Consider the following 12,396-nt stretch of genomic DNA (forward strand, 5'->3'; position numbering starts at 1 on the left):
ACTCACCAGGTCTTTAACCTGGCTTCACTCACCAGGATTTCCCACTACCCGGCTTCACTCATCGGGACTTCCAGCTGCCTGTTTGGCTTCACTCACCAGGACTTTCACAGTCAAGTATCCGATCAACCTTGACATACTTGACTTTTCTTCACATCAAACTGGTTAAACCTTGATCAGAGGGGAATTGTACTAATAATCTCCCCAATCACCAACAATCTCCATATATTGTCAAACATCGAAACTCAAACATCAAAACTCAAGCTTGAGCCAACTCAAGCATAGTCAACCTGATCAACCTTGACCTAGAGGATATTGCACCAACAAAACTAACAACACGTTAAATGAGTGTAAGCAAATAAGTTTAGGTCCATAAGTGAGTTTTGGTTAAAATACATTGATGGATCTAGGATAATTAGATTTATGTAAACTCTCAATCACTATGAAGGGTTTAGCGAGGAGAAAGTAGATATGGTATCAAACTAAAATTTTGATCAAGGAAGAAAGTGAGCCTGATATGATCGCATATCAGGTCCAACATGTTGATACCTATCATATCAATCTAACATACATGAGCAAGGTCTAGCTAAAATCTAGTATCACATTGGAGCACCTTGCAAATCGATTAAGTATTGGAGTACATCATATTGCAGGTGTTGTTGAATATTGATTCCCCACACATCCAATGAAACCATAAACACAATTTTTATCATCACCCTTTGCTACCAAATTGTAAGTTTTTTTTACACGACAACCCTATTTTACAGTAGTAAATTTATACATATATCGCTAAATTTTTTAATATATTCTTCTATTAATTTCACTCTTGCTAGAAGTTTATCCTTCAACACTGACATTCTTAATCGTTATTATCCTTTGAACTCTTCTTTTGAAATTCTCACGATAATATCGCTAAATCCTAAATAATCTTTTGCAATCCCGCTAAAGAGCATGAGAAGATATGGCAAGCGGAAGAACCTGATCATTCATATTTATAAGATCATGCAAAAGGATGAAAGAGGAAAGAGGGTGAGAAGTTCATGATCATTTCATATTTATAAGATTAGACAGAGGGATGAAAGAGGAAAGAGGATGAGAAAATGTACATCATAAAATGAGTTTCAATTAAAAATATAAGTTAGATGTTTGGAAAATGATGATTGAAAAGAGAAGATTGACAGGAGAGGTAAAAGAAATTTTTTTATTTTTTTATTTATACCCTCTGATATAAACAAAACTACTATATACCTTTTAATAAATACCATATCCAACCTACATCTTTTATAAATTGCTGAGTTATGAGAAAGTACAATTGCGTTAAGACTTTATTTACGTATGCATAGAAAGGATACTGGTTAAAAATAAATAGGATGCTCTATTTTTTTTGGTACGTTTTCTTTGTTAATCAAAGACCCCATCCTATTAACAATACATTCTATAATATTATCTGTTATCGAATATATGCACCTTCCAAATCACAAGAGGTTGAAGCCTCCAAGGTCACAAACTCCTACACCACAATGAAAGATGTTTCTAGCATTCGATAAAATGGTAGCCAAAAAGTAGTTTGGAACCCATGAACTGACGAGAGTTCATTTCAAATAGTTGAATGAGTTATAAATGATGTTAGGGTTTAGGGATTCTCTGCCGCATGAAGAAGTTTGGTGGTCAGCAAATTCATGTTAGATAAATTCTTCACACTGGAAGTAAATTCATCTTCCAGCATTCAAGCTACCAATGCATTTTGTCAAGACAGATTCTAAAGAAACTAATCGACTTTTCCCTTAACATAGAGAGGATTTTTGTTCCCATAAGCATCATCTAATGGCCCTAAGTTATTACACATGGTATACTATCAAAACTTCCTTGGACTGTAACACAAATACAAGAGAATATGAATCTCTCTTTTCTGCACTCATTTTCTTTTAAAACAAACCCTAAATTTGATGGTTAAATCAATAAAAAAAAATGAACAAGATCATCATAAATTATAGATATGACCAAGTAAAAATAATTGAAATTAAGCAATGCTTCTTAACAATTCCAAAAAGTTAGTTCCTTTCTCAATCCTCTATATCAAAACAAACCATATTGGTATCAGATTGATCTGGTTCGGTATCGAGCTCAATCATCAAGTCCCACGGACACGCCAGGTACATATCACACAAGCAGAACTGCATTTATACAACCATCATTTTCTGGATTGTTGGTCACTTGTGCATATTTCCCTACAGAAATTTCCAGGGGCAAAAATAATTAACCAGGTGAGCATCAAGAAAGATCAATTGGTAAATCTATCATGACATTTATGTCAAAAGACACGATCTGTTAAATTTATATCTATTCACAGCGGCTGTTAACTTGATGATGACGCGGATGTCATAAAATAATGCCAAGGACTAAGTCACTGATGAATTCACTAGCTTAGGCTTGTGAAACCCTAAACACCATTTAAAACCCAATATAATCCAAACTCATTTCAAATTATGGGTTGAGGGGTTTAGAGGTTCACAGATTCAGGTTTGCTAATTTGCAAATAATTTGCTAAATCAACATTATGTCAAATCATCATCACTGTGCAAACATATAGTAATCAAACAGGTGCAAGATTTAAAATATCTGAAAAATTAAATGATTATGATGGATTTGATTCCCGTACAAACTTTACCACAATAGATTATTAAATAACCCTAAAACAAATCAAAATGCAAACTATAAGTCAATGAGGTTAGAGTTTTTACCCCACACTACTTTTCCAGCTGGAGTAACCAGACCAAGTTCACTCACATTAACCTGCCAATCCAAAAATAAGGTTTTTCAACATGAAATTGATTTTCTAATGGCGATTAAAGTGCTCCTTTGAATCAACTTGAACAAAGAGAATGGAAGTCAAAGGGTTAAAACTGGAGAAATGGTTACCTCAATGATCGTTCCTTTGGTTACAACACCAAGCGAAGTGTACATTGGCCCATTTGGATTCTTCTTTATCCCTATGATTTCGAGATTAAAAGTGCATTTCAGCTCTGGGTGAGTTACATGAGCTTTAGTAAATCGCAGGCCTGTTGGTCGAATGAAGCGCTCATACTTCGGAGGCTTTCTTGTAAACCCTGGTCCAACGAAGGTCACTTTTGTGACCATTCTCTTCCACTGTTTGGCTGTTGAAGAAACCATTTCAACTATTAGAAGCTTACAAAATAAGCAAATCATAGGTTGATCTGGATTACTGGGATATGATATATGCATACTCCAAAATATCAAATGTTTTCAAATCCCAATGTCACAAAGCGCTCTTTAAAACAGTGTTAAGTAGGGACAATATGTGTTTGCTGTCTCCACTGCATCACAGTGAATATTGTTTTAATATCTATTATCTAAATCACTCACCAAAAGACAGCTAGTTTATTTGTCTAACCCAACTTGATAAAGTTGGGATGAATTTGAAGTGAAGATGTTCAGTAGTTTGTATTTAATTCCAAACATATTGAGAAAGAGTTCTGAAGTATCAACTATGTGTGAAAATTGAATACTTATAAGATTATTTTAGACTTAAAAATATTATAAACTTGAATCTTAGTTGTATTTTTTTTCACTCACTGTGATAACTACAAATATTAAGTTCTTATGTTCACCTATGATATATTTGTATGAATATAATAAATGTAAAATATCTTTTTCTGGAAAAAAATGCTTACATATACATCTAAAAAGACATTCACGCTGAAGTAATGTAACAGAAGGGTACCAAACATATTAAAGTAGAACACCAGTCAAAACTCTAAAACAAGATACCAAAGTATTGAAATATAAGTGGTAATATGAAAAGTGCCAAGCACAATCCAACAAATGAAGTGAAACCGACTACCATATCTGGACTTTCATATTGGCATCAAGTGAACCAATTCTTTCGGAAGCATTTACTGACCAACATGCATAAGTAACATCACTAGAACCTAGAGTCAACTTCAACCATGCTTAAGTTTGGATTCTTTTGCATTGGTTCTATTAATCTATGTTGTTCTTCTGCTTCCATAGTATCTCTCTTAAGATATATTACTCTTTTATCCTCCAAAATCTTTGTAATCCTCCACAAAAGTAAAAAAAAAAACACATTTTCCAATTATGTCTAATACATATTTATGAAAAAAAAGGCCTCAGTTTCTTAGGATAAATCAGAAAGTATAAAAGAATGTAGGAGACAACCAACCAAAAAAATGGCAATTGAACAACACAATCAATTCTCCTAGTCCTACTATACGATGCATGCATAGTTGCACGAACAACTATGAAATTTTTTGTAAGTTGATATGTATATAATACATATTATTATTTTATTTGAAAGTTATCTAGGTTGACAAATCTGGAATGACCAAAAAACATAATCAAAGCTAGTATACTACAGGAACTACATTCAGATGCTCACATTTCCGCTTCCCAGATCGAATAACTCGAAACATTTCTACCTCAGCAACAGGCCTGACCTATAAAGAAGAACAATACATTTACTTAGTTTCTGATCGTTTGATGCCTGATAGAGATTGTTATTGACAGAACATGAGACAATAAAAAGATACCTTTGGTAAAGGAACATCCCATTTGCCAGCCTTTTCCTTCCTCTTTTGTTTAATAGTGTTGCTAAGGACCTAAAAGCAAATAATCATCAACAGGAGGCAAACATAAATTTTATATATATATATATATATGGGCATTGCAATAACATCAATAGAGTGTGTGCACAAGAAAGATCAGTAACCTTTGCTCTTGTTGTAGTATCACGATCCAAAAGATAGGCAGGAATAGCTCCATCATGAACTTTATCATCCACTTTGCGTCTACTTGATGACTCCTCATGCATAGCAATCCTGCAAATCAACCCGAAGCAGTTTGCTTAGTTTTCCATTCAGCCAACTAACCAAGAATTATTTTCTTTAAAAAACAACAAAAAATCCATCATTATGTTTGAAACCATTTTATTCTCTAATCTATCGAGATGATGACGCCAATGACAGAAACACCAACCACAGTCCAACAGAACTGTTTGCTTACTACTTCATCTATTTTAATTACATCAAAACTGTAAATTGGCACATTGATAGATGTCTATAAACTACAAACAAATTCAAATTGCAATCTTAACCACACAAAACCCTCATAAATTTTTAAAAAACAAGCCAGACACTTAGATTACCCAGCGCACCACATGATTATGAACTGATTATAAATTGCAAAGACAATAACAACAACATGGATACATCAGTAAGAACTCAGAAACTAGAGAGATGCATAGGAAGCTTACGTCTTCTTCATCAAAGCCTTCTCGGCATAGCGCTTCTTAGCAAACATCTTCCCCTTAATTCCCAGAACCTGTAAATAAATCGCAAACCTCTAAGACAGTTCCACACGCATGGAAAATCCTTGAGTTAGAAGTAACTACTAGCAGTAAAAAAAAAAAAATCACACCCTTTTGGCAAACGCAGACCGCTCATGGACCACCCGAGCTTCCTTCTTCCGCTTCCGCTCGAAATGATCCAGCCGGTAGCCATGGCGCTTCCGGTGAAGCTCGATGTAGTCCCCTTGCGGCTAATCAGAGAAGTCCAGTAAATCAACCACTCCAATCAAAAACAACTCGAAATGCAAGAGAATCCAACAAGACGAGTAGAGCCACTCACCATGTCGACGGCAGCGGAACCAAGATTTAGGGTTTGGTTCGGTCATCGAACCAGAGGAAGGCATTTTATATAGTAGGGGTATGATGTTCCGCGGAACAAGCTAATTCTGAAAGGCGACTTGTGTTAACTAACATCCGATTAACGTGATAATCGAATATCAACTCGGATATTCGTAGGACAAGTAATGTCCGATTAAAATTGAACTGATGCAAGATATGAAGAGACAAATGACATTTTTTTTAGTTATTTAATCGTATAACTGTATAAATTCTTCTATGTTATTAAATTATATTTTTTATTATATTATTATTTATATTTAAATAAATTTTATTTTATTTTATTATTATTAATTAAGATTTCTTTTACCTATATAATATTGATATAAATATTTGTGGTAGTTCAGATCATTTAATTAAAACATTGATTTATCTTTCAGGATATATTTATATCATCTGAAAAATATATTTTTCTTTGATGTTGATATAAATATTTATCATAGTTCAGAACATTTAATAAAACATTGATTTATCTTTTAGGTCATATTTATACCATCTAAAAAAATATATTTTCTTTCTATACATGTAATTCTTCATTTTTTTTATTTTATTCATCTTCGTAAATCCTATGGATTCACCTTAACATTATTCTTTATCTTTGCAACTCTATCTTTTTTTACTAATGTGCTCCATTATTCTTTATCTTTACAACTCTATCTTTTTTTACTAATGTGTTAGATTAGAGATGACAATGGGTCAGACTTGAGTCAGATTCCATATTTTTCATCCTCACATGCATTGGGTATTGAATATCCATCCTCATAACTATATCTGATGTGGTGATAATGAAGGGTTCCACCGTGCTACCATGGTGGAGATCAAAGTCAAGATGGACAACATGTAGATGACACCGGTCTATCGGGCGAGGCATGCCCCAACCGAGGGAGAAGGCCCCGATCCACCGTCGCCTTCGACACATGGAGAAGTCAAACGACCGACGCTCAATGAAGACAATGTGCAGAAGTCACCCGAGCGGCTTCCCTGCTCGGCAAGGCATAAATATTCGACATTGGCAGACATAACTTCAGTCGAGCAGCTATCCCGTTAAGCTAGACAACCGGGCTTTGCATAGACAGAGTTCAACTTCGGTCGAGCGGGCACCCCGCTCGGCCTAGTAGCAGGTCTTAACAACGGCAGAGTGGAACTTCGGTCGAGCAGACACGCAAAGGAGTATCGAGGTTCTGGACGACTCACCATCATGACGCTCACCCAGGAAGAAATTGACATGCTCGTGCAAGCCTAAGCGGCAAAGATGATCAAGCAGCAGCAACAACAGGCGTTAGCTAATCTCCTAGCGCCACAGCCTGCAATATCGGTAGTCGGCAGACGAGCGGCGCAAGAAGATCGAGCGGAGCAAATCTCCGTATGGGGGCAGAATAGAAGGTCGACCGGCACGCAAGGGGAAGCGTCGCTCGCGTTGATCCCCTTCCATCGCGCCTTGTTCCAAACCCCTTCAGAAATAGCTCAGGCGAATCAAGAATGGGGATCGTCTTCGAATGATGCTCTCGTTCGGGATGCACGAAAGGGCAAGGCGCCCCGAAGCAGCGCATCGTCTGAACGGATTAACTGACAGTTCTCAGAGGGAATCTTATAAGACCCTCTGCCCAGACACTATACCCCGCTGGTGATCGGGACATATAACGGATCGACCGATCTAAATGATCATCTGGATATGTTTGATAATGAAGCCACGCTGCACCAATATCCAAATGGAGTGAAGTACCGAGTCTTCCTCACTACACTCTCCGAATCGGCGCAGCGCTGGTTCAGAAGATTGCCGAACGAATCCATACATAGCTTCAAGGAATTCCGAGCTGCCTTCCTACATCACTTCGCCAGCAGCTGATGCTATCAAAAGACGAGCGTCAGCCTCTTCTCCATGAAGCAAGGATCAAAAGAAACGCTCCGGGCCTACATACAACGTTTCAATCAAGTAGCCATGGACATCCCCTCAATCTAATCCAACACAATGATGAACGTCTTCACCCAGAGGCTTGTCGAGAGAGATTTCTTCCAATCGTTCATCAGAAAGCCGCCTAGGGGCTTCGACCACATACTCAAGAAGACCAACGAGTACATACATGTGGAAGAAGCCCAAGCGGTTAGAAGAAAAGAGGCGCCGACCGAGCCCCCGGCGATGACCGAGCGCCGACCATCAAGCAGCCATCTACCACCCAAAGGACCAAGAGCCAAAGGGGTAGGCCACACCAGGAGACCAGGACACATGTCATGCAGCATGTGGCCTTCGGTCGGCAAACGGCGGCGAAAGGTAAGGTGTGGACGCTGATGTTCTGTTCTTTCTATCAGTCGACGACCGACAACATGCGGGATTGCCGCGGTCTGACACCAATCATCAGTCGACCGACCCCAAGAGGATACCGCCGTCGATCTCCTTCTCCCGATCAGAGACACAGACATCGATCTACTGGGCGACAGGAGGACGAAAGAAGGGAGCCCGAGCGACACCATCAGCATCAAAGGAGGGATGATACTGATCCCTCCCGAATCCCAGCCGAAAGAAATATACCCTACGCTCGGGAAGAAGAAAATAGAATCAACGCATCTCGAGGAGAAATAAGCATGATCATCGGAGGGCCAACCGACGACGACTCCAACAGAGCCAGGAAGTCGTACGCTCGACGGCTGGAGATCCACGCGGTGAGATGCAGCAAGGAGAAGGTTGAAGGGTCCGAGATCAACTTCGGCCCGAGCGACTTTGAGGGAGTGGAGATTCCTCACGATGACGCACTGATCATCCAGGCGGTAATCGCTAACTATATTATTCACTGAACTTTTGTTGATACAGGGAGTTCAGTGAATATTATTTTCAAGAATACGTTCGATCAATTGTAAATTGATCGAAATGAGTTATTGCCCATGACTCTACGGCTTCATGGACAAGGAGGTACTGTCGCTCAGACAGGCTCGACTGGCCATCTCACTCGGGGAAGAACTATTGAGGAGAACCAGGACCACTAACTTCATCGTGGTGGACGCACCATCAGCCTACAACGTCATCCTAGGCCGACCGACCCTCAATAAGTTCCGAGTGGTAGTATCTACTTACTGCCAAAAAATCAATTTCTCGGTAGACAACCGGGTGGGGGAGGTCAAAGGTGATCAGTTGGTCGCTCGACGATGCTACGTCGAGATGATCAAGTCCGAGGTGAGGAGCGCTCGAAAGAATCCGCGCTTGGAGGTGAACGCAATCACGGAAAAGCCTCCTACATTGGTATATGAAGAAAAAGAGGAGGTTCAGATCCACCCCAGCCGAGCGGAAGCAACCACCTTTATAGTCACTGACCTGGAGGTGGTGAAGAAGGCAGAGTTGGTTGTCTGCCTTAGACAAAATCATGATGTGTTCGCCTGATTGACACACCAGCTTCCCGGTATCTCCCCGAGCGTGACTCAACATGAGCTTCATGTCCAACCGGACGCTCGGCCTGTGAAGCAAAGAAAGAGAGACTTTAGCGCGGAACAAAGTGTGATCATCCGGGTGGAAATAGAGAAGCTGCTGGAGGCCGGCCATATTAGGGAAGTTCAATTCTCGAGCTGGCTAGCCAATGTCGTATTAGTCTCCAAGTCAGGGAATAAATGACGGGTCTGCATCGACTTTCATGATTTGAACAATGTGTGCCCGAAGCACTTCTATCCATTGCCCAGGATAGACCAGATGGTGGACTCGACGGCGGGCTGCGAGCTGATTTGCATGCTCGACGCATACCAAGAATATCACTAAGTGTCGCTCGCCCGCAAGGATCGGGAGAAGGTCAGCTTCATTACGACCGACGGAACATAATACTACAATGTCATGTCGTTCAGACTCAAGAATGTCGGAGCCACTTACCAAAGGCTAATGAACAAGGTGTTCCGACGATAGATCGACCGTAATATGGAGGTATACGTCAACGACATATTAATTAAATCCCTCCGAGCTGCTGACCTATGCGCAGATATCAACGAGACCTGCCAAACGCTGAGGACCTATGCAATAAAGTTGAACTCAGGCAAGTGTCTATTCGGCGCGAAGAATGGTCGCTTCCTAAGTTACATCATCACCGAGAGAGGCATTGAAGCCAATCTGAGCAAAGTTAAAGCTTTGCAAGACATGTCGTTGCTTCGAAACTTGAAAGAAGCTCAACGGCTGACTGGTCGGATCAAGGCATTGTCCAGATTCATATCCAAGTCGTCTGATCGGAGTCTGCCATTATTCAAAGTGTTTCGCCGAGCTATAAAATTTCAGTGGGACGCCGAGTGAGATCGGGCATTGGAAGAGCTCAAGGAATATCTAAACTCTCTGCCTGTATTGGCCAAGCCGATTGTTGGTGAGCTACTTTGGATTTATCTGTCATCCAACAAACATGTCGTTGGATCAGCTATGGTTAGGTAGAATGGCCAAGAGCAGCAGCATGTATATTTTTTGAATCATATATTGAAGGATGCAAAGTCTCGCTCATCGATCTCGAAAAATTATATTAGCGTATGATTTGATTCTCGCCACTCGGATGCTTCGTCCGTACTTCCTAGCGCACAATCATTGTGCTAACAAATAGCGCCTTGGGACGAGTCATTCTCAATCGCGAAGTATCGGGAAGACTAATCAAATGGACGACCAAACTGATCGAATTCGACATTCAATATCAACCCCGAGCGACAATCAAGGCTCAGACCTTGGCGGATTTCGTCATAGAGGTCCAGAATGTTGAGCCGGAGACAACATGGAAGATACGTGTTGATGGCTCGTTCACTTGGCAAGGCAACGGAATCGGCATACTGCTTATCTCACCATAGGAAGACCGGATGCAACTCTCTGTTCGGCTAGACTACAGAGTTACCAACAATGAAACAGAGTATAAGACATTAATAGTCGGCCTACAGGTAGCCCTGCATGTGGAAGCCGTTAAAGTCCTCATCCACTCGGACTCTCAGTTGGTCGCTCAGCAGCTATCTGAGACGTTCGAGATAAGTAACGTCCGACTCCGGCTCTACGCGGAGGCCTTCGAAAAGCTGAAGACCAACTTTCAGGAGGTCATTATACAAAAGATCCCTCGATTAGGGAACCAGTTAGCGGATGAGTTGGCAAAGTTAGTCAGTTCACTATCGCCGATCATTATAGGGAAGCTGATCGAACAAGTCTCACTTGTGGCACATATCGACCGAATGGAAGGAATAACCTTCCCGAATGACTGGAAGGCAAATCTGACAGAGTTTCTGTGTTCGCGAGCAACACCTGCCAATCCGAAAGAAGCTCGTCTGCTGAAGAAGAGGGTCGGATGATTCACCTTGTTTGGCGACCAGCTTTATAAGAGAGCCTTCTCCAGGCCCTTACTCAAATGCGTCGGGTCAAAAGATGTCAAATATATTCTACGGGAGGTGCACCAAAGCTCTTGCGAAGGCCGTCTGGGAGGTCGTGCGCTAGCAGGAAAGATACTCTTGGCCGGATATTTTTAGCTGACCCTCCAAGAGGACGTCGCTCGGACGGTGGCCACTTGCTTGTCCTGCCAGAAGTATCACAATCTTCCTCACGGATCGATCGACGAAATGAAGATGTCCACAGTATCTTGCTCATTCGACTAATGGGGCATGAATATCGTTGGGTCATTCCCCATGGCGACAGGTCAGCGAAAATTTCTGCACGTCGCGGTCGACTACTTCTCGAAGTGGGCGGAAGTCGAGCCGCTTATGAGAATAACCGAGCATATGGTTCTCAAATTTATGTGGCAGATCATCATTTGTCGGTTCGGCATCCCACGCCGACTCGTATTAGATAATGGTCGGCAATTCGCCAGTCGGAGGTTTAGAGAATGGTGCGAAGGCTATAGCATCCAACATGCCTTCATATCAGCGGTCTACCCCCAGGGCAACGGACAAGCCAAAGTAGTCAATCGGGATATCCTCAAAGTTTTATGAGCTCGGCTCAACCACGTTGGAGGCAGCTGGGTCGACGAGCTCCCCAGCGTGTTGTAAGCCCTTCGTACAACCTCGAAGGAGGTGACCGGTATAACCCCCTTCCATTTAGTATACGGCGGCGAAGCAGTTATCCCCGTGGAGGTCGAAATAGAATTCGATCGGGTGCAGTACTACGATGAAGGCAACGCCGAGTGGAGGCTTATGGAGCTCGACTTGGTAGACGAAATGTGGGTGAAAGCAGCGGTTCGTCTAACGGCATACCGACAGCGAATTAAACAGAACTACAATCGGAGGGTGATCCCGAGGTCCTTCCAGGTCGGTGATCTCGTTTGGAAGAAAGTGAAGCCGGTTGACGACGTCACCAAGCTTGAAGCCCCATATGCGAGACCTTTCAAGATTTTACAGAAGCTCCGTTCGGGAGCCTACTACTTAGAGGATGAAGAGGGAAGGCAGCTCGAGAGGCCATGAAGTGCAAATCATCTCCAATCCTACATGGCCGGATAAAAGGTGCGCGAGTGAATACCATGTATTTTTGTATGGCTCCTGAACGCAAGGCAAAATGTGAATAAAAAGTTAAAGCCTTTTGAAATGTGTCTCTCTCAACAATCGAACGATGACCTTAAACCCGGGCTAACGACAACGGTCGAGCGACGACCTTAGACGCTTGTCTCCATCAACGGTTGAGTGACGACCTTAAACTCTTGTCTTCCCAACGATAGAGCGACGACTTTAAACTCGGGTCTACAACAACGGTTGAGCGACGACCT

The 12,396-nt window shown here is 41.5% G+C and overlaps 1 protein-coding gene across 1 annotated transcript; it reads right to left on the minus strand.

Moving 5' to 3' along the window:
• Window positions 1-1,994: 1,994 nt before the first annotated feature.
• LOC122047577 (ribosome biogenesis protein NSA2 homolog) lies at window positions 1,995-5,740 on the minus strand. The gene is made up of 9 exons (XM_042608951.1): window positions 5,664-5,740; window positions 5,455-5,574; window positions 5,291-5,358; window positions 4,748-4,856; window positions 4,569-4,637; window positions 4,418-4,475; window positions 2,917-3,152; window positions 2,739-2,790; window positions 1,995-2,225 (listed from the first exon to the last, which is right to left on the minus strand). The coding sequence occupies exons 1-9, from the start codon at window positions 5,664-5,666 to the stop codon at window positions 2,158-2,160; spliced, it is 783 nt and encodes a 260-aa protein (XP_042464885.1). The 5' UTR covers window positions 5,667-5,740; the 3' UTR covers window positions 1,995-2,157.
• Between the last annotated feature and the right edge of the window lie 6,656 nt (window positions 5,741-12,396).

The sequence above is a fragment of the Zingiber officinale genome, chromosome 2B (genome assembly GCF_018446385.1).
Source record: "Zingiber officinale cultivar Zhangliang chromosome 2B, Zo_v1.1, whole genome shotgun sequence".
Taxonomy (NCBI): Eukaryota; Viridiplantae; Streptophyta; class Magnoliopsida; order Zingiberales; family Zingiberaceae; genus Zingiber; species Zingiber officinale.

Bases quoted from the DNA above. Each gene is read 5' to 3' on its own strand.
- LOC122047577 (XM_042608951.1), bottom strand. The intron at 4,638-4,747 runs GTTACTGATCTT...ATTTGCTTTTAG, and splicing joins ATACTACAACAAGAGCAAAG to GTCCTTAGCAACACTATTAA. The intron at 2,226-2,738 runs GTAAAAACTCTA...AAATTTCTGTAG, and splicing joins AGCTGGAAAAGTAGTGTGGG to GGAAATATGCACAAGTGACC.